The sequence below is a fragment of the Anguilla rostrata genome, chromosome 10, assembly GCF_018555375.3.
Source record: "Anguilla rostrata isolate EN2019 chromosome 10, ASM1855537v3, whole genome shotgun sequence".
Taxonomy (NCBI): Eukaryota; Metazoa; Chordata; class Actinopteri; order Anguilliformes; family Anguillidae; genus Anguilla; species Anguilla rostrata.
The window spans coordinates 7950275-7973004 of record NC_057942.1 but is presented as its reverse complement, the minus strand read 5'-3'; the positions used below and the strand labels follow the sequence as shown (position 1 = coordinate 7973004).

Genomic DNA, 22730 nt, shown 5'->3' with positions numbered 1-22730 from the left:
TTCATATTGAATTGCTCTTTAATGACTGGTGCACTGCTAACCTAACATCACCTTTTTCACCTTTGCATTCTAATATGAAATTACATTCAAATAAAAACCAGCAAATATACACACAGAGTAACATTTAAATAATGGAATCTATAATAATAATAATAATAATAATAATAATAATTACAACAGTAAGGAGGTCTTGTTGTGTACACACAGATCTCATTTTGAAAGAAGACATGACAGGAATGTATAGTGCCTTTCATTGTTGGGTTCATCTGCATCCACAAGCTACAAAGACGTTTTTCATTTTTCATTCTGTTTTTCTTAATCACATAATAGACATAAGTGGCATTGCTAGCTGTTAGTTTGGGCTTCCTTCACCATCGCTTTTTTTAAATAGACTTTTTCCTTATTGTTTAATGAAATCAAATATTCCCTGATGTTCAGCATCAAATGATTCGATGTAGAAGAACAGAAGTGAAAAATAAGACATGTTGATCTGCATCAACAGAGAAAGCACTTAACAAAGTGTGCTATTTACATCTGTGCACACTTCACACGGTGACAATCAAAAATAATATCGGTGGAGAAGATGAAGCTCGCACAACGAGGCTTTCTTATCATGACAGTTTGCGATAATTATGTGGTTACTATACACATACGTGGGAATTTGCTTAATGAATATGCGCATGATGATGTTTGGCTGTCACCAGAAAAACATACAGGTGTGTATCGAAACAGCGTTTGAATCTTTTTGTCACAAAAACAAGTACCAGTTAATAATTGAACAAATTAAAAAAATTGGTAAGTGGAGAGTTCGGAGCATGAGGTGTGTTTATATATGTAGAGATACAGAGGTGAGGTTAAGATAACGGTCAGTGTTCTGGCTGTGTAGGGGGGTAAATATGCTGTGTGTGTGTGTGTGTGTGTGTGTGTGTGTGTGCGTGTGTGTGTGTGTGTGTGCGTGTGTGTGTGTGTGTGTGTGTGTGCGTGTGTGTGTGTGTGTGTGCGTGTGTGTGCGTGTGTGTGACTGGGTAAATACGTTGCTGTGACCGTGCATCTCCGTTAGGCCTCCACTTTCTCCACTTTCTCCTTTTGCTTCTTGCTCTTCTTCAGGAAAGAGGGGGCCTTGAACTTCTTCTTCTTTTTGGAGGGGGACTTGGCGGGAGAGCCTTCGGGTGTGAGGCCAGGCTTGGCGGGCGGGGCGTCTGGGGGCGGGGCGGTGGGCGGGGCAGGCGTCGTGTCAGCAGTGGAGAGAGCCTTCATCCCTTTCTCTAGCTCCTCCTCCTGCTGCTTCAGGTCCTCCTCCTTCCCATTTTGCACCACGGTCTTGGTGATATCCGTGGTCTCGGTGGCGTTGGTCTCATCTGGCAATGAAGGGGGACAGAAATTGCAAGACAGGCGGTGGCAACGGGGGGAAAAGAAACAAAAACAGACACACACAGGACAGTAAAACAAACTCACAAAAACATAAACTGTACAATATCAGTAACAGGTGTTGCATCGTAATACACAACATGCTGCTTTCATTAATGAGTGTATCATGACATCTGACAGGTTCTCAGTACTTACTAGTGAGACAAGATCTCAGTATCAGAGGACATTCCTAACAGACAGCTCAGAGAGACACAGACAAAGACAGACAGACAGACAGAAAGAAAGAAAGACAGACAGAGGGAGAGAGATACACAGTTGTGGAGACAGATGGAGACCACAACACAGTGCTGAGATGCAACACTTAACAACAACAAACAAACAAACAAACAGACAATCACGAAACAGACACCCCATGTTACACGGACATTCTGCTGGTCTGGATCCGAGAGTCAGGAAGGACTGCACTCATAGTAAAATATATTTTCTGACATTCATCTTTAAGGGCTGATATGTATGTATTTGTGATTATATTGAGTCTCATATAGATAATAATCAGAGTGTTGCATAACATCAGTGAACTGTCCACTGCTGTACGTAGCTATACGTGATTGATTGATTGATTGGTTGAACTGACACAAGAATTGATAGTGCACAAGTCCCCAAAGAAACAGAAATATTGTAGCTCGCCAGGTGAGGGGGGGGGCATTTATGCATTTATGCTGCACTCCTGTGAGGGAAGTGTGAAAACTGAAATGCACTTTGGCAAGTCGCTTCGGCTAACGGGGGCTCGCTAAAGGACTAGATTGCGAACGGTGAACTGAGAGTAACAGGGGCTGCCGTTGAGTAGCCAGAACAGGAATGGAGGAGACACACAGGGGCGGGAGGGTCATGCCGGTTTTTTGGCGCATCTGTGGGGCACATGCACGTGCATGCGGGTTGCTAGCCTGGTGTCTCACCTGTGGGAGGGGGGTTAGTGGGGGAGGGGCTCTTAGTGGGGGAGGTGGCAGGGGGAGTCCCCTTCTCATTGACCAGCTCCTCCCCACCTGACACAAAGACAGAGGCGAAACTGAGGGAGAGTGTGGGATTCTGGGATGGGTTTGTGTAGGTGAAGGAGGCTTTTGGAGGGCAGGTGGAGACTGAGGGGGGTGGGGGGGTTACAGGGCTGTGATAAGCAGCATGTGAGGTGTAGTTAGTGTTAGTGAGTTATGAGTTGGCAAGAGGGAATTCAGTATGAGGGGTGATTGATGTTGAGTTTGTGAGAGGTGAATCACTATGGGCAAGCAATGACTTAGTGCGAGATTAATCATGATAAAGCGAGTAATATGACTTGAATCTGTGGGACATGAATCCCTCTGAGAGAGTAAGTTACAGAGAGGTTAGATAGTAGTGGTGAGTGATAATTAATCAGTGAGAGATGAATCAGTGTGAGTTATAAACCAGTGAGAGATTAATCAGTCTGCTTGATTTATGAATCAGTGACAGATGAATCAGCCTGAGTGAGTTATGGATCAGTGAGCGATGAATCAGTGTGAGTGAGCCATGAATCAGTTAGATAATACATTTGAGTGAGTTATGAATCAGTGAGAGATGAATAAGCGTGAGCGGGTTATGAATCAGTGAGATAATAAATTTGAGTGAGTTATCAGTGAGAGATGACTCAATCTGAGTGAGTTATGAATCAGTGAGAGATGAGGAGGTGTGTTCAGCAGCGTGTGCTGACGTGCAGTTTCAGGTGTACCATCATCCAGGCCCAGTTTCTGCTTCCTCTGCACCTCCTGTCGGTACTCCTCCAGCTCCTTGTCTGTCAGCTGGTTGAAGGGGTTGGGGGGCTCTGGAGAGGGAGGAATTTTTTGGGGGCCACCCTCCGGGCCATTTTGTCCAGGTGCCAGTTCATTCTCAGGCGACTGGGATAAGAGCCAAACACAGAAATATCATATAATTATTTATCAGTTATTATAAAAGTCATTATAAAAAACAAATTCGTATTTTGATATTGAATTTAATAAGATAAATTTTTTTAGATCAGGGTAACTTCCAACATTGCCCTTGTATCCATGAAACATGTTATGCATGCATTTCCAAAGGCTGAATATGCACACACACACAGATGTGATTACTATAATTATGTGGGCCATTGCAGTATGACATTATAATTTGAGAGCACTGTCCTGAGTGTCCAAACTGAGAGAGTGAAGCAGCATTTTCTGTGGGCTGTTGTATGTTGGCTGCATAGCAGGTTTCCTCGCCCTGTGTTACTGTGTTGAATACATGTGTAGCAGTGCTGTGCAGGTGTGTAAGCAGGTTGTGTAGCAGTAATGTGTAGTTGAATGTGTGTCCAGGCGGGTTGTGTGCATGGTTTTGTAGCCGTCCTTCCTTGGGTCGTACCGGTGGAGTCTTATCAGAGATGACACTGGCCAGTAGCTGAGACTGGGGCCCTGCAGTCTTCATGTCCTGACGGTTCTGTTCACGGATCTGAGAGAGAGAGAGGGAGAGAGGGAGAGAGAGAGAGAGAGAGAGAGGGAGAGAGGGAGAGAGGGAGGGAGAGAGGAGGAGAGAGAGATTGTGCGTTCAATACATAGATTGTATAAAAGGCTGTTTTGAAGTTTTGAAGTCAATAGATGTTTTGAAGTTCATTGAGCACCTGCAACACGTGTCTCTATTAGCCTGAAGCCCCCGAAATGACAGAAGTTCAGAGTTCTGTACTGTTCTCATGAATATTATGGAACACATCAATGCTACGGGAAGTCACAGAAAAAGGGCACAATAACAACGGTTGGGAACTGGGCTTGTAACTCAGGTTAGCAGGTTCAATTCCCTGCTGGGGCACAGCCGTTGTACCCTTGAGTACATTGAGCTGCATAAATTGTTTGTATGTTCAGCTGAAATCTGTGAGTACCTCTGGATAACAGTGCCCCTTGAAGGCCTGAATGAAATGTAAAGGTAAATGCTTTGCCTGTAAGATATTCTGTACCTTATTTCGTGTCTCCAGCACCTCTTGGGGGTTGGTAAACAGCGGGACGAACTGGTTGGAGTTCTCGATCTTAATGGCCGTGCCACTCCCCTGTGTGACCTCCTCAGTCTTCAGCCACTGAAAGACAGACAGGGAGGAAGAGGAGGTGCTCAGCAGCTTTTAAACCACAAAGTGTTTTGCATTGTGTTAAATGAACAGCCCTTGATTTTCTGTAATTTCATTTTAAGTATGACAGTGCTCTTAGCATGCCTTGCCTTGGGCATAGAAAAAATGTCATAGCACAATTCAGCCACCAGAGGGCAGACGTGGCATTGCAGTAACAAGCATGAACTGGTGTTTCCCCTGCATTGCAGAGGGACTGAGAGGAAAAAGAGGGAGGGGCTGGGAGGGCCAGATAGAGAGAAGGCCCCTCCCCTCTGAGATGACTTAATGTAATGTCTACACCCAGCATTTGAGGCAGTGCATGCTATTCTTCGGCCTATACTGCCTTTTCCTTCTGTCATTCCCCGATATGCCCCGGAAACTTCACCACACACAGCCTCAGTGATGTCATTTATCTAGCCAACCCGTCCAATCAAAAGCTTCAGTAGGATGTTTCCATGCACTTGTTTAACCCAGTGCCAGGCTCTGTCCCAACAGTTTTCATTTAAATAAAAATGACAGTAACCGGGTTTGATGTTAATCAGCCTGGTGACTCAACCCTAAGGAAATTGCAAAAAAAACAAAACAATGCAGCAAAATGATTAATAATGACTAAAAAAATTACCATATTACAAAAGAACTCGGAATCAGTGGGAAGAATCTAGCCCTCAATTTTCCTCTATTAAATAATGAAATATTTGCTTCAAAATGTGAACGTGCCCATTGTGGTGTCTCTATCAGTAATTGCACCCTATAGGGACAAGATTGTAAACCCACATTAGTCCGCCTGCAGTGCTCAGTGAGCCAGGCCTGATCAAATTAAGGTGAACATGAAAGGAGAGATAGAGTACGCTGATGTCATGGCTAATTCTTTTAGCTGCGTCAGCCAATCAGAATGGAGACTGGCTAAACCCCCCCGCCCCCCCACCGTGGTGCGCTGGTGTCCGGGGCTGGCCTGGTCCTGGCTGACTCTCAGGTAGGTGTTGGGGGTGTTGAGCCAGCGCGTCTTCTCCTGCTGCTGCTTCTGGGCGTGCGGGGGGTTCCGCGGGAGGGGCCTGACCCCGCCCCCTTCCTCGTTGAAGTTGAAGGCGGTGACGGTGGCGGGGACCTCCACCTCCCTCCGGGTCCGCGCTCGTTCCAGCAGCACCGGGAAGCGGTAGGCGTAGCCCGTGCGGTACCCCTGATTGGTGGTGGGGGGGGGTAAGGGAGGGGAGGGAGTAGACCATACACATTTTAACACTTCACGTGCCAATACGAATCCCACAGACCACTGGGCCAACAGTGACCCCACACACGTTAACACTTTACACTCAGGTACAAATCCCACAGATCACTGCCCAATCAGCCAGCAATCAGCATCAGTGCCCAACCGGCCAGTACACCTGGGGCAGGCAGTGCTCCAAAGTACTTTAACCCTTTATTCACCAGTACAGATTCTTACAGGTAACTGTCAGTCACTTATCGCCAGTGTAATTCTTCTTTTGTACGAGTCAACATTTTTTTTAGTTTTTTAATTCTGCTGATCTACCAGAAGCGTTTCAGATTTTCGCCTGTATCTAAAAACTTCAAGTATTTCAAATATTTCATATTGGGCCCTGCTCTGGTTAACATACAGTGTTTATATCTGCACCCATGGTTAGCTTTCCTGTCCTGGTCACTACCACACACACATACACACACAGACCAGCGGTGGCAGAAGGGCACAGCCCTGCTTAGCCTGTTTCTGCAGAGGATGACTAGGCTGCCCGACCGGGAGTTTGGCCAAGACATCAAAGCATCACCTCCAGCTTCTGCACTGAGGCGTGAGAGGTCTCTGCTGGCTGAAAATTAACACGTCCCCACGCAGAAACGTCTCGGCGTCCTGACAGGCCCCACACCAGACAGAGCAGCAATAACACCGTTACAGTGCTGCTGTGCGCTACACACAGCCACGCCTCAGAAATATATACCGTATTTAATTATAAGAGCCCCAGACTCTTTATAGAAGAGACTGGGTGTCTTATACTATATATTATTTTATGCACTTTATAGACTTGCTTTTATTGCTTTTGCCTATCTATTTCTTATTACAATCTGTTATTTCATTTCTATTGCTTCTTCGTGCTCTGTTCATCTTATATATTGTCCTTATGTTAATATCCCCAGTCTTTCTTAAATTCCTCTTGTCATTATTTTCATTTCTTGCATTATTTTTGTGTCGTGATGCACTTTGTGGAAATGAGCTAGACAAATACAACATTATTATTATTATTATTGTTCATGCTTTTGCACACTTCAAAATATGGGAGACATTTCATCTGACTTTTAAAACTTTCCATTTTAAAACTTTTTCCATTTTTACCCTGGTATTTATTTAACAGCTGCATTGTTGCCAAGGAAGTATCTGACAACCTGTTCAGTGTCAAAGGAGTACAAATGTCTTCCTGGCTCGCCTCATTGGACGCTGTATTCTCCTGCCAAACGTCCCCATCTCCACAGATTCCTTCTCTTAGCTAGTTTAGCCCATACAGGAAGTGAAGTTACCCATAAGACCGCTGCATGCAGAAACGTCTCCCTTGTGTGCACACAGTAATATTCAAATTAGGCGATATTAAAATCCACCCACTGAAAGAACAGCTTAATTGTCTCTTGCGTGTCATGTTGTCTGCAAACACAGAAGTTTAAATGGAGTATAAGCAATTAATGCTGTTTTTCAGAAGGCTTAGTGAAAGTAAAAAATAACCATACATATGCTGAGTAGCAAATTAGATTTTAAGTTTCAAGTGTCAAACGGCTGCAGAGTATAAGACTTGGTCACAGGCATGCCAATCTGCCGCGATATTGGTGAAACCTTAACCTGATGTCAGTTTTTTCTAATTAGTATTTTAGGTTTAGTGTATGTTCTTGCTTGGCCCAGACAAGTTGTGTGTGCGGAGAAGGACAGTTGACGTATCTACGCAAATTTCAGATGCCCTGTAGAAACATTTAAGCTGCGCCAGTTACACTGAATAAGAATTGTTTTCGGAAAGTTTTCTGAACTGCTAAGCGCAAAAGTAAGCCCGCTTTAGTGCTCTGTCCGACAGCTGTATGGTCTCACCAGGTTGTCCATGGTCCTCATGAGCGCCTCGAACTCGTGCTCCCCGAGACGGCTCTTGTGCAGCGGGCCGAAGGTGGACCCGGCCCAGCCCACGGTTCCGGTCGGGTTGGGTCTCTGAGTGCTGCGATCCAGCATGATCAGGTTCTGCTCCCCACCGGCACAGCACAGCGCTGACACCTGTTGGCACCGGAAGGAATTGCAGCCTCAGACCTCATGATCAGTTTTCCATGAAACACCCAATATTAATATTGCAGGGTCCATTGACTCTAATTTCAGAATAGGAAATCAATTCATGAACTGAAGGTTTTCCCTTTCTCAATTAATGCCCTGATTTTCAATTCACTTCCGGAACTGAAATGCAATTGACCCAATACTGATTAATACCTAGCAACCTCTCCGGTCAAATAATTTTCCAAAATCACCCACACAAAAGCTCACGCAGGCACAGGAACACACACGCACACACATACATGCAAACATACAGTTACACTCACTCACACACACACACACACTCTCACACACACACACATATACTCACACACGCAAACACACACACAAATCTACATGCATACACACACACACACACACACACACACACATTGTTCATTACTAGCAGGATCTGTTCTCAGCTCACCTGTATCTGACAGGCAGCCTGGATGTGATAGACAGTGTAGAAGGCCTCTTCCACAGACTCCCCCAGAGCCACAATCCCATGATTCCTCAGCACCAGCACCTGTGCGCACAAATCCCATATTTTACAAACCCCACAGATTACACATCCTGCATCACTAATTACACATCACACACATCACTGATCACACATCATACATCACTGATTGCGAATCGCTAATTACACATCACTTCTTACACATCACAGATTATGTATCACACATCACTGACTGTACATCACAAATCACTGATTATATATAATAGATTACAGACTACCAATCAATCTCCCTCTCCCCCCTCCCTGCTTCATCCCTCTCTTCCACCCTCCTTACCCTCCCTCACCTTGCAGGTGGGCCCTAGACTCTTCTGAAGCTCCACCCGGTCTTCCTCCTCCTCCATCAGCCCATTGTAGTCGTAGTAGGCCACGTCGCCCACCAGCAGGGCCTCGTGGGATAGCGGCAGTATGCCACACTTCATGGCAGACACCTGTGTGGATTGTTAGCCTTTAGCATGGAAACTCCCTCTCGCACAGTACAAATGTCTCCTTACGAGATGCACTGCTTTTTCATCAGTGACAACCGTGCGTTAGTACTAACTGGAAGGTGGATGTGTGGCCATTTCTCTTGTGTGTACATTTGTGATGCTGTCACTTGCTTACTGATCATGGTTTACTGCTTTCTTGGCTGCATATTTACTGACAGCCTGCACTAGCTGCTCTACTGGTTTATCAGTTCTGTCAGTTCAAACTGTGGCAGTGCTCTGTTTTTGCATTTGTCAGAGCTGACCGTGTCAGTGTTCTGTCGGTATTGATTGTGCCAGTGCTTGGCCACTGTTCCATCAGTGCTGACTGTGTCATTGTTCCATCAGTGCGGAATGTGTCAGTGTTCCACCGTCTCAGTGTCCATCAGTCGAATGTTCATGTTCCATCAGTTCGGAATGTGTCAGTTCAGAATGTGTCAGTGTTCCATCAGTTCGGAATGTGTCAGTGTTCGGCATGTCATTTTCACAGTAGATGTGTCAGTGTTCCATCAGTAAGATGTGTCGAATGTGTTCATCAGTGGAATGTCGCATCGGGAATTGAATGTGTCAGTGCTGACACTGTCAGTGTTCCATCAGTGCAGAATGTGTCAGTGCTGACACTATCAGTGTCCGTTCAGCAGCGTACCGCGGCGGTGGCCGGCGTGTGCATGTGCAGCAGGCAGCGGACGTCCGGCCGGGCAGAGTAGATGGCGGAGTGCAGGCTGAAGGAGGCCACGTCCACGCCCAGGGTGGTGCTGCCCCTCTCCACCACCTCGCCCAGTACATTCACCTTCACCTGGGGGGGGGGGGGCGACAGCACTCACATCAGCCATGAGGGAGGAAAACGTGGCAAGACAGTCCTCGTGTCATCTTACTGGTGGAGGAGCTCCACCAATCAGCATCCAGCACTGTGTCATGCCTGGACTTGAACACCCTGAGGGTCCCCGGCTCTACTGCACGACCTGAGCAGCTGTTCCACACATCGATCACACTCTGCGGGAATAATTACTTCCTGAGGTCAGCCAGCGACAGCAGAATCAGGATAAGATGATCATAAAGTCACCTCACAAGAGGAGCTCAACCAATCATGAAGTAACATGGTGACAACCGACAGAGTGCCAGTGGAGATAAATGGATATTTTCTACCTTTATTTACAAAATGTTCAATGCAGGATTTTTCAACGAATTAAAATTTTAAATGTCACTCGAATTAACTGAACTGAAAATAGAATTGACCTCAGCTCGGTTGTGAATATGTTTTTTTTTGTATTATTATTATTATTATTATCACTATTATCATTATACTTATCATTCATTTCATAATGTGTGCCCCTCCCTTGCCTGTCTGTTTGAGAGAGGGCGTACTACCACAGTCATCCTCAGAGAAACACAGAGTCAGCAGGCTGCTTCCTCTCGTTTTCTCCTCTACAAACTGCCAGCTAAGCTGTCGCAGCTCCTTGGAACAGCCCCTGGGTGCTGACCGCAGGCACTCCGTCCACCACAGGGGTCGCTGTTGAGCCCAGAGAGGACGAGTTCATCGACTGACAGCAGAGCAAGCGTACCAAGCGGACAGGTTTTCCATGGAGCACAGAGTGAATGAGAGTGATGTCAGAGAGCTTGGCCCAATCCCAAACGGAGCCCTCTGAACTCACGGATCAAAGACTCACAGACTGAAATGGCCCATTTCTGGGGGCAGGTGAGTCCACGAGTGAACAAGGGCTTGGGGGTGAAACAAGGGCTTGAGGGTGGGTATATAAAGGGTGAGACAGAACAAGAGAAACTGGACAATAGGAAAAGAGACGCAGCCTTACACACTTAATTTATGCGAGAGGCAAGTCATCCACCACCTGAAGCAGATACGTAGAAACTGAAATTGGCAGGGTCTGTGCTGACGAGTATTTCCATTAATTTCTTAAGAGAACAGCCTTAAAATAAGTGAATTCTAATGACTTTTGGAAGGAAAATGACATGAGAGGGTGGAGAGAATGAGAAAGGATGTGCAGTGTCATAAAAATTAGTCTTATTCATATTGGGCATATTAGTCAGGGAAAATATTGGTTGATGGAGCAGTCAAGGTAAAGTTGCTGAAAATTATGGAAAACTGACGAAAGAAGCAAAAATCATGGACCGAGTGTTTTAAAAAACATTACGTTATTAAATTAGCCGATATGTTAAATGCATGCAGCTGGTAGCTAGCCTGCTTTAAGATGGAGTTTGGCGAATATTTCAGCTCAGGCTGCGTTTCTGGGAAACTGAAAAATATTAAACTCACCAGACTGGAGGCTGTGGCCTCGCTGTAGGCCAGTCCGTCCGGCAGAACCAGGAAGTGCTCCTGCTCCTTACTCACACGCAACTGAGGACAAAGAGACAGATGGACAGAGACATGGAGCCATACAGATCCGTACAGAGAGAGATAAAGAGATGGAGAGAGAGAGAGAGTGAGAGAGACATAATGAGAATAAGAGATCTTATTCCACAGCATCAAAAAAGTATTAATTCACTCACATCCAAACCAGTGATGCACATCTAGCACAGAATAACAATGTAGTTAAAGGTAATACAGTCCACACTTCACAAAAACAGCTCCAAAATAACTAGGAGCTTACTTTAAAATATACCACAGCATGATCAATCACGCTGGGCCTAAATCAGGATTACTACAACCCAGAAGGACAAGACCCAGCATGGGGCGAAATGAATCATGTTGCCGTGTATTTTAAAATAGGTTCTTGTTTATTTGGGAGCTACTAATCTGGTGTGTGGACAGTTTTGCATGGAAACAGGGCCAGTATTGAATGAGACCTGGTCCAGCCCAGTTACTGTTGCATGGAAACTGGCCCGGTTTTAATTGAGACCTGGTCCAGTTACTGTTGTGTGGAAACAGAGCCAGTTTTAAATGAGACCTGGTCCAGTTACTGTTGTGTGGAAACAGAGCCAGTTTTAAATGAGACCTGGTCCAGTCCAGTTACTGTTGCTTGGAAACGGGCCCGGTTTTAAATGAGACCTGGGCCATTTACTGTTGTGTGGAAACAGAGCCAGTTTTAAATGAGTCCCGGTCCGGTTACTGTTGCATGGAAATGGGCCCGGTTTTAATTGAGACCTGGGCCATTTACTGTTGTGTGGGAAAAGGCCCTGTTTTGAATGAGACCTGGAGGCCCTGTTCTGCGTGGGCCAGGTGGGGGCACTCACGGTGAGCAGGGTGCGGTTGATCTGAGCCCAGCCGTACAGGTCCAGCAGCCGGTAGGCGCTAGCCAGCTTGCAGCGCATCAGCCTCTCCCCCTTCACCATGGAGCCCGGCTCCCAGCCGTGCAGGTCGTTTATGGGGGTCACCATGGTGACGGCTGGAGACAGGCGGGAGGGGCGGAGAGAGGTTCACAGTCTGTCTATGACATCACAGTGCGCAGCTCTGCGGGTTTGAGTCGAGTGCCGCTGCTTTGATCAGTGGGTCGGTATGTATGAACGCTACCCGTAGGTACCGAAGCCCAGCGCGTTCTGTGCAGGAGTGGGAGTTGTAGGAGTTGGGGCATCAGAGTCAGCCTGCCTGATTGTGTGCTATCAGCTGGAGGCAAGGTGCCGGTGTTTGAGTTAAGAGCACAAAGGGGGGAGGGATGGCAGTGCGAACGCAAGGGGCTGCGTGTGTAGGTGTGTTTGTGTGTGGGTGGGTTCATGAGAGTGAGCCTGTGAAAGGCAGAGGAGAGAGTGTGTGTGTGTGTGTGTATGATGTGTGTGTGTGTGTGTGTGTGTATGATGTGTGTGTGTGTGTGTGTGTATGTGTGTGTGTGTGTGTGTGTAAGCTGACTGGTACCCACTGGAGGGGGAGACGGGCAGCGCTGCAGGAGAGCCGTGAGAGGCCATGAAGTCGGCGATCTGCCGCAGGGCCCACAGGCTGGACGAGCTGCTGCCCTTCTTCATCTGGTCCTGGATCAGCACGTCCAGCTCCTCCCGAAAGGACTGAGCCCAGAGAGAGAGGGGGAGAGAGGGGGGTAGAGTGAGAGAGGGAGAGAGAGAGGAGAGAGGGGGGTAGAGTGAGAGAGGGAGAGAGAGAGGGAGAGGGGGGTAGAGTGAGAGAGGGAGAGAGGGGAGAGGAGAGGAGAGAGGGAGAGAGAGGTAGAGGTAGAGGGAGAGAGAGAGGGAGGGGGAGAGGGAGAGAAGTAGAGAAAGAGGGAGAGAGGGAGAGAGGTAGAGGAAGAGAGGGAGAGAGAGAGAAAAGGTAAGAGAGAGGGAGAGAGGGAAAAGGAGAGAGAGAGGGAAGGAAAGGGAGGAAAAGACAGAGAGAATAAGGGAGAGAGAGAGGCAGCGCACACACAGAGGCACACACAGAGGCACACACACCTCCCACACACTCACAATCGGAGGATGAGTGGGATCCTTGGTTTTTCACCTCTGATCATTTATAACTCCAATCTCCCAGCTTCCAGATCAGTGCCTCCTCCTGCTCCTGCTGCATGCTACTCCCACAGAATGGGTCCAAAAAATGCAGCGGTTTTAATGGAATTAGAGCCATCCTATCCTCTCTCCCTCTTTCTTTTGCTCTTTACTCTTTCTCTCCGCTCTCTCTCTCACCCTCTCTTTTTACTCTCTCTTATTAAATTTTTTTCTGTTGTAATTTCAAGCGCTTTATTGGCATGACATGCACTGTTTCCACAGCAAATGTTACAATAACAAACAAAACAAAATCAACCACACAACCTGTTAACTAATATAAATGCACTACCCAAAGCGTCACGTTATACACATCACATTCACAACATAAAACCACAACAACATACACGTACTGATGTATACCATACATGTATGTTGATAACGATTAACTGCAGATACTGACAGTTATAAATCTTCTGTGGCAATGACAAGTTGCCTCTCTCTCACTCCCCCCCCCCACTCTCTCTCTCTCTCTCTCTCTCTCTCTCTCTCTGTCTCTCTCTCTCTCTCTCCTCCCACTCTCCACTTCTCTCCGTGCTGTAGTGCCGGCTGTAGCTACAGCTCCGCAGCTGTCGAGTGGTGATTCAGAGCAGATTAAATCTGCGCACTGGAGATAATCACATCTCTGGGAGCGTAATGAGGGGGGGAAGGGTAGGAGGATAGGACAGAGGGAGGGACGGGGAAAGGATGGAACAGAGGGATGATGGGACCCAGAAAGGGGGCGTGGCAGAGGGCGCACGGGACGACCCTGGTGAAAAAACATGCCTACCGCCACTTCCGCTGAAAGGAGACAATTAACCAGACGAGTGTGGGCACGAGCTGGCACTACCTCTCACCCTCTCTCTCCCTCTCTCCCGCTCTCTTACTCTGTCTCTCTCTTACTCCCTCTCACATACGCATACACACATGTACAGGAATGGGCAGTGTATTTAGCTTTGCTGTTGGCAACCTGTATTATGTAATATTAAATTTATTGAATGCCATGCCAATACATATTTCAAATATGTGTTTCTGAAACACCGCCTGTCCTTACACACACACATACACATACATACATACACACACACACACACACACACACACACACATACTCCCACACACACCAAACCACACCACACCCACACATCACACACACACACATACCACACACATACACACACGCACACAATACACGACACACACCACACAACACACACACACACACACCCCACACCACACACACACACCACACACCCACCACACACCACACACACACACACCCCACACACACCACACACACACACACACATACTACCACACACACACACACACACAGGCGCTCGCTCCCCTGCTCGTCCTGTCACTCACCGGGCTCTGCAGGATACTGGAGACACGCTTTTTGTGCGCTGCCATGGTGATGGGCGTGGACTGGTCGTCGGGGTGCTGGGGGGACTGCAGGCTTTGGGGAGCCCCACTGCTTCCGTCGCTGGGGCTTCGCTGCATGGGGGTCCCCTTAGGGGTGGGAGAAGTGCTCATCTTCTTTATTTACACCGAGGAAGAGGAGAAGGAGGAACTGGAGGAGGGGAGGGGAGAGAGAGAGGATGCATAGATCAATACAAATGACTGTATTTTTATTCTCACAGGAAGTAGCTTAAAAGACAAGTCACTCATTCACTTATAAGGGCGGGGATGTTCATAAAAGGCCAGTAAGGGCTTGTTGAAGGACACCCAATACTGAATAAATCTTATTACACAACAGTGTATAAGCATTTTGACAGTGTCAGTCAAAATGTTTATACATACAACGTCAGTCTTTGTTGCTGTGCTAATACTGTTTCAGTATACCATGCTCTAATTTCATTGGCTGAAGATGTGTTTCTCCAGTATTGTTTTTTTAATGATGGTGTTTCATAAGATCTTTTTCGTCTGTTTGACAGCAGATATCTGCTTGCCTTACAGCACTTTCACTGCAGAAGCCACAGTCAGCCGTCCCTGATCTCCATATCTCCATATTTTCCTTCCAAAGCCACAGGGTGGTGAGTAACAGTCCATTTGTGACAGTGCCGACCAGAGCAGGGTCTCGATAACGGTTCACTCTTTTCACCAATGAAGATCAGCAGGGTAACTTCGTTGTAAGACCGATCCTAAACAGTACTAATTAGAGGGAACTGTCCAGTGATTATTACTAGTTTATTAGAACGTTCCTTCTCATTGACCCATCATTGACTTTTAATATTCTATTTACTAAATGTCTTCCAGTGTTTCGCAATTATTACGTAAACTGATATTGCAATACTAAATTAAATCGAAGCTGATTGATTGCTGGTATCATTGGGGAGATGTGTCTTTGTATGGCTTTGCTCTTTATGTGAGAGTATCCAGCATGTACAGTAGTGCTTAAAACCTGCATAATTTGTTGGTGAGAACACGTGGTGCTGTCTGTAGGGCAGCTGACTCATCCCATGTACTGTATCAACCCCCCTGTGTAGCCAGGGGTTTGATTCCTAGCTATGGAACTACCTGTGCCACTGTCTGCACCATCTCCACCTGTAACCCTCACTTTCCTCTGCCTCAAATAAAGTGGAAAATCACATAAAAGCAGGAGTAGTGTTCACAGTGGCAGTAATACTAATATCATAACACAATGATATAAAGGTTTAAACAAGAAAAAACTGTGTGTCTGTTTGTGTGTCTGTGTGTGCGCGTGTGTGAGTGTGTGTGTGTCTGTGTGTGTGTGTGTAGGTGTGTACTTGTGTGTGGGTGTGTGCTTGTGTATGTGTGAGTGTGTGTGTGTGTGTGTGTAGTTGTCCTAAGGTGAAATATGTACTATAAATTCCCCTATAATTGCACACTTGGGTAGTTGCAGTTTATTATAATTGAAAAAAAAATAACGGTTTGCCTGTTAGTCATATGAAGACCCACGTGCTATAAACTCCCTGCAGTTGGCCACTCCATTATTGCGTACTTCGCTTAATTGCGAAGCTGCCCTTTTAATCCCGCTGTTTGCGCTCCTACTAAGCCACACAGCAGTCACAAGCATATGCAGTCATCAAGAGCTGTCGCCAGTAATAAAGTCTTACAGTGTATATTCACAGTCTGCCGCCTCAAAATACTGATATCAATTAAAGGAACGTATGAGCTCCTTTGATAGTTATTGCCGGGGCTTCATCTTGCAGAAGTCATTCTCGTTATAAACCCCTCACTCGCGAACACACACAGCCACACAAGTGTGCACACTCCCACCCTGCATACTGTTCAGCCATGCTGTGTGTTTGTCCTCCAAAACCAAACACACAGACACCAGGTAAAACTTCCACATACTAATTACATTACAGGTGTTTTTGCATATGCTTTTATCTAGAGACTTGCATTTGTTACACAGTAGCTCCTTGTTTTAAGTAATTCAGATTAATTTCCTTGTGCAAAGTTACAACGGCAATATCCTACCTTGGGAAACAAACCCGCAACCTTTAGATACAAGCCCATTTCCCTAACTGTTATACTACACTGTCAAATTAATTGGTAACACTATCGAAGGTGATGTTACAAAAGCAGTTGTAATAGTTCAGTAGTGATGGCAACAGTGTTGGGGTTGACACAAAAAATTCAACAAATGCAGGAAATAAAATTAACTTCAATTCACTAATTGAAAAATGCCCATAATGCTGTCAGAATGTCTTTTTCCAATTAATTAAACAATTGAATTTCCATTAATTTCCTGAACTGACTGAGCTGGCTGACCTGAAGAGGGATGGAACCCAACACCAGAGGGCAGAACTAGATATCCACTGTACCTAAAAATGACCAAAAATACCCCTGTCAGGGTAGAGAGTAGCTGGTGAACCAGTGCCAGTGCGTACTCTATACTCTGTGCTTGTGGTGTGGCTCCTCTCCCCTGAAACTCGACCGTGTTCATCTGCAGGCAGCAGATAAAGACTTGCGAGCCACACCCTCTGTCCTCCGCTACCACCGTCTAACTGCCACAGACGCACACGGGCAGGATTAGTCATGAGAGGCAGGGGCCAGGACAAGACGCTAAAAATACTGAGCGCATAATACAGTTCTGGAGATGAATTACTGTCTCCTGCAGGCCCACCCGATTCATTTTCTTCATCTCTTCATTGAACACATGCTGGCAACTGACTGTGCCTTGGTTAGAACACAAATACTTTACTCTGAAATACAGTCCTTTATGCATGTACACACACACCCACACGCACACTGACACACTATCAAAGAAACACACACACACACATACATATATGTAAACATAACATATAAACACATGCACATACAATAACAAATGTGTATAGCCCTACACACACACACACACACAGACACACACACCTACACATTCATGCATGCCTAAACACGCGTACACACACACACACACACGCGCACAGACATTTATCAGACAGGCAGGACCCAGCGAGTGCCCCAGTAGAATAGGTCTATTTTACAGCGTGTCTGTTACTGCTTTGTGTGGGTAAGGTAAGATGGAGTGCTTTTGGGATTGCAGCTGCTCCACAGACTGTAGACCCTCTCTCCAGGGAGGGTGGTAATGACTGGGGCGTATCCAGCCTAACTCCCCCTCACACCCCTCCAGCTGCCCCCCCCCCCCCCCCCACCCCCCCTTACGTTAGTCTAGCCTCATCACCTGCATCCCAAACTCAAGCTGGGGCGTACTGTCCTCCCCAACAAAACCCCCCCATGCTCCAGAGACCTCACATTATAATTCTGCTTCACGTAGTCCAGGTATGTCAAACTCCAGTCCTGGAGGCCCACAGCCTCTGCACCATTTTATGGTTTCTCATCAATCAGCTGCCAATGTCGCACCTCAGAGGGCTTCAGCCTTAGTTCAATTTATCACTTAAATTCTGAAAACACGGCGAAAACCAGCAGAGGCCGCGGCCCTCCAGGACAAGAGACTCAGTTCCCCTGATGTAGACCTTGAAATGCTGCTGCTACTTGCCCCAGAGAGGGGTAACCGACAGCCCCGCCAGACCATAAAAGCCCCGGTTACGCATCCGGGCACATTTACTGCGCCTATCGATCCGCCGCGTCGGCTGCAGCCTCCGAGGGGCGTGTCGAGCGATCGCGGGACGGACGGATGGACGCACGGATGCCGGGAACGCGCGATCTTGCCGGTAATCCCTCAGCAATTCGCTCCTGCGCTTCTCCGCGAAACGACGTCACGTGCGATTTCTCCGACCAGCCCGTAGATGTCCTACCGCCGAGCCCAGGCCCATCCGTACGGCGGCCTACCCGTACGGGGCGTGCGGGACACGATCGATTCACGAAACATTCGCTTCTCTGTGTCAGCTTCATTAAGGGTGGGTGAGACTAACAGACGGGGATGTCGAGAAAGTCAAACCAATCGATTGCCACAGTATCTGCTCAACCGTAACTGTATGAGGTATGGAAGGTGTCATGCAAACCTCAGGTACCACACTATTTTGGGAAAAATTGATTAATTATATGACAGAATATTAAATTTTGTGAATAGGGAATACTACTATATTATATATGCATACATCCATGTACACATACACACACACACACTTACAAATACCTCAAAACAATACCAAATTTGGTGCTAGATTATTATGACCATCTAAAGAAAGGTGCTCGCTTGTGCCTTCTACGATAGGAGCATCAGAGACTCCGTACTGGCGGCGTAATGGACTGTAATCCCGTAATACTGTTCCAGAGTCCCAGGGGAAGGCTGACCAGTATCCTATTGCATTCATTCATATTGATTATTATTCACATGAATATATGTGTGAGGGAACCTGTGTAAGTCACTTACTGGGATAAGGCCGAACACAAGCTTGTCACAAACCTGGCAGCCTATCAAATAAATAAAAATGACAATTAAATGTATTACTAATCATCGCAATGGGGATGAGCTAGACTCAAACAGCCGTGATTTTAAAAAGCTGATTAATACTTTTATTAACCGTATTTGCGCATAAAACATTATGTATAAAAGACTGAACATTTGCGCCGCTGAATAATCCTTAGAGAGCGAGCAAGGGCTGCACTGCCATGGTGATTTAGTAGCCTAGCTGTGAGCTCCTGGAGATGGCTCACATTCAGCCCTCCGTTCTGTTCCCGGCAGCATTAATCAGGCTCCTTCTGCACAGACGGCAGCTTTCTCCCGCTCCCGCCCGTTTCCATCCTCCTTTGCTATCGATGCGATCGTCCGTAACGACACGGTGCGGTTACGTAACGTGGATATGCATGGAATGCGTGCGTTGAACGAAATACCCGAATGGGTTTGAATGCCGGGCAGTCTTCTAGTCGCACAGCTGACCGAAGCGAGTTAAACAGGAGAGGGTTCCAGTCCCAGACATCAGTGTCTCCGTTGTCTCTCCCTGCTGATCCCTCAGTCCCATTAATGATTGATTTTCTGCCAGAACTTTTTGGCTAATGGTTTCCGGTGACTACTGGCTCATTATGTTTCAAACCCGCAACTCTGCATTTCCTGGTTCCCCCTCTCCACTGATTTAACATTCCATGTAGTAACTTGTGACCTATCTGAGCTTTGGCACATTTCTTTTTAGCAGAGAACTAAGCTGAATACTATTAAAATTGTCTTCTAATAACATTGCATTTAAAAAGTACAAATTGCAACAGTTCAGACTCTCTCCCTCTGGCATTGTCCCATCAACATTCAGGGCATTGCATGGTTTCCTGATAAGTTCCTTCCTGCTCAACCCAACATTTAGAATCCACTATAAGTAGTCTTTTTACACCAGATTGCCATCTTGTGATTCTTCTTCCTCCTACTGCTCGCAGTAATGATCTAATGTCATGGTACCACAGACACGTGAATGCTAAATGTTATAGACTCGTACAACATAATCAAACATGATAGTCATAATTGGGAATGAAACATGGCTGTAGCATAATGCTACAGTAAGCATGTCCTCTAAGTCAGTCAATCTAATTTGATATGATGTGAGACTTAAAAAAGGAATTCAAAGATTAGAAAGAAGCAAAGCAAATTACACCAGTTATACCATACAATACAACAAAGAAGATAGGGCACTGCTGGCCTAGCAAACAAGAAACTAATAACCTGACATGAACTTACAAAAAAAGTATCTGATATATGCTTCAATGGACTGTGCATACAGACATAAGAACATGCCTTAATGTGATTCCTTGCTATTATCTACAGAGGAAGGCAGCATATGTGATTTTCTCAGGGTGGTGAAAAAACCCCTCCCTTCAACAGATTATAGAATGGAATGAAGGATAAAGAGCCTCACAAAAATGCCCAAATGCGAGCCAAAGATGTATTAAATGCTTGTTTATAGAAAGACTAGAAAATCTGCTAACCTAAATGAAACAGAAATGATTCACACAGATGCACACAATCATGGTACTGTCAGTTATCAACACCTCAGGTTATCAGGGACAGTCAATCAAGATAGCATAGGAGATAGTTTTCCCCTTATCAAGCACTGCCGTGAATGAGATTATGGTTAAGTTCATGTTGGTCTGGACTGTACAATGAGTTTCTAACAGTATCACAGGCAAGGCTAAGCAAATTGACCAGTACACGCACCTTCTCTATATCCAAATATGGCTTATGTGTCAGGAGACAGTAAATTTTCCATATTACCATAAATTACAATGTGTCAAAACATCTGAACAGGAGGGGCAGAACGAAATCTTTAATACCCGAAGTCTTTTAGAACACGATGATATAATAAAAGAAATAGCAATAACAATATACTACTGTGGTCACTTGGACTAGTACTAGTGTTTGGTGGCAGTAGTGGTAATAGCAGTTGTAACAATTTGTCATGAAGTCGAATCCGACAACACAAAAAGCTCGATTAAGATCATCTGTAGAAAGGCGAAACTGAGATCAAAGTAGTCGGGTGCTAAAGTACCCTAATTGATATTATGAGTGTAAGTAGTCATATACGGTGGTCTCGTTTGGTTTGTACTGTTTCTCTTTCCCCACGAAGGCAAGCCTCCCTCGCGCTCCCACCCCTTGGCCTCCCAATGGCTGCCTAGCAACCACGCGAGCGCCGCTGCAGCATCAGCACCCACTGGGCGGCCGAGCCTCGGGTCTCGAGAATGCCCGGGGTTTTGAATTATGGCCATCCGCAACACGCCGCTGGATGAAAGGCGGGGTCTGTTGTTACTCGTGGGTTATTGTTGTAGGCTATATCGCACACGCACAGCCAACTTAGCTAGTTGAAGCAAATTTCAATTTCCTAATGCATAAATATTTATCCGCAAGGTATAATAAGCATTTAAACCACTCTAATGCTTTATTTATTGATAGGCTACATTAATTCTGCGGTCAAAATTTGATCCAAACAATGAATCCTCTGCCTTCGATTCTCTAGCCAGCGGAGCGCGAGAAGCATAAACGCTTCCAATACCACGCAAACTGATGTGCTGTGTAAATAATCAGGCGGATCTAAAACGTTCTAAACGTTGAAATATCCAGAATGGTTGTAAAACTAAAAGAATACACACAAATAACAAAACGGGCCTATTTAACGGACACATGCTAAATATCCATCTAGACAGGCCTGCAGCCTCATCAATAAAGCAAACAATGTAGCCACAAAACACCCATTAGCTATTTAATTCTGTGACAGTTAAATTGTAGAGAATACAACGCAAGTGAACACACAACCTTCACTTGTCTTCACATATTTTATTTATATCAATGAAAGAAAGACGGATATTTTAAACGAATTATTCACCACATAGCAGCCCTCACCGCGCCTTACATTCAGCGCGTGGAGGCATGTGTCCCTTGTCGCCCGAGCAGCTCACTCCCTACCTCTCGCGCATCGCTACCATTACCAACAACGGGAACAGATCTGTAGCCGCGGATGTCCGCGACAGCATCCGAGAAAAACACCACAGCATTTTCAGCCGTCCATTTTACATGTTTTCCCCCCTAAGTGAACACATGCCTGTGACTTTATGCAAAGATATAATAGAACCTGTGTAAAATCAATTTATGTAGGATAACGCAACGCAATATTGAAATACACAGGCGTATATTATGTAAACGTAAACAAAGCCGACGCGTGCAAAGTGCACGAAACACCTCAGGTATGACCAAGCGCTGTCATCCGACGACTGCACGAGAGCTTACCTTACAGCATTCTCCGCGCTTCGTCCTTAGTGGCGGCTAACGCTTAGCCGAAAAATAAACAGTGACACTAAGCTTGCGTAGATATTGTATTTCTCATGAATTACCTCCTCTTTTTTGAAATGTATATTTCCCTTTCGCCTTCTAAATGTCTAGTGACCACCCGCAGTCTCTCTACCCGCTATTTTTCATCGCAGTCTGAACCAGCCCATCGCCACGCCTGCCAACATCGTGACCTCAGTGGATTTTCACACAATTAACAGGCTGCATGCAGATCCCCAAAATTTGCCTCTCGTACCATACGAATAAATTATTACAATTTATGAACTCCGATTGTACGCAACTACTATAGATTAGGGTGTCACCTGCTTCCAATAGGCTACAGTACAATCTAGTGTAGCACTATAGTATTGTTTTACAGATGTCTTACATCAGTCCGTTCTTTTCAT

The 22730-nt window shown here is 46.0% G+C and overlaps 1 protein-coding gene across 3 annotated transcripts; it reads right to left on the bottom strand.

Moving 5' to 3' along the window:
* add2 (adducin 2 (beta)) lies at nucleotides 1-22677 on the bottom strand. Of its 3 annotated transcripts, XM_064353771.1 has the most exons (16): nucleotides 22285-22677; nucleotides 16940-17122; nucleotides 14514-14718; nucleotides 12554-12695; nucleotides 11934-12085; nucleotides 11017-11097; nucleotides 9391-9540; nucleotides 8568-8711; nucleotides 8191-8289; nucleotides 7557-7733; nucleotides 5409-5660; nucleotides 4340-4456; nucleotides 3754-3840; nucleotides 3107-3272; nucleotides 2325-2411; nucleotides 1-1358 (listed from the first exon to the last, which is right to left on the bottom strand). In XM_064353771.1, exons 3-16 carry the CDS (start codon nucleotides 14679-14681, stop codon nucleotides 1057-1059), a joined length of 2124 nt encoding a protein of 707 aa, XP_064209841.1. In that variant the 5' UTR covers nucleotides 14682-14718; nucleotides 16940-17122; nucleotides 22285-22677; the 3' UTR covers nucleotides 1-1056. The 3 variants fall into 3 exon arrangements, with proteins under 3 accessions (XP_064209841.1, XP_064209839.1, XP_064209842.1); XM_064353769.1 differs by lacking the exon at nucleotides 16940-17122 and having other exon boundaries at nucleotides 22285-22676; XM_064353772.1 differs by lacking the exons at nucleotides 2325-2411; nucleotides 16940-17122; nucleotides 22285-22677.
* Nucleotides 22678-22730: the final 53 nt, after the last annotated feature.

Coding starts and splice junctions, on each gene's coding strand:
- add2 (XM_064353771.1), bottom strand. CDS start 14,681: ATGAGCACTTCTCCCACCCCTAAGGGGACCCCCATGCAGCGAAGCCCC. Junction 9,541..11,016: donor AGGCCACAGCCTCCAGTCTG/GTGAGTTTAATA, acceptor CCCCCCCCCCAG/GTGAAGGTGAATGTACTGGG. Junction 7,734..8,190: donor AGGCTGCCTGTCAGATACAG/GTGAGCTGAGAA, acceptor CGGTGCCAACAG/GTGTCAGCGCTGTGCTGTGC.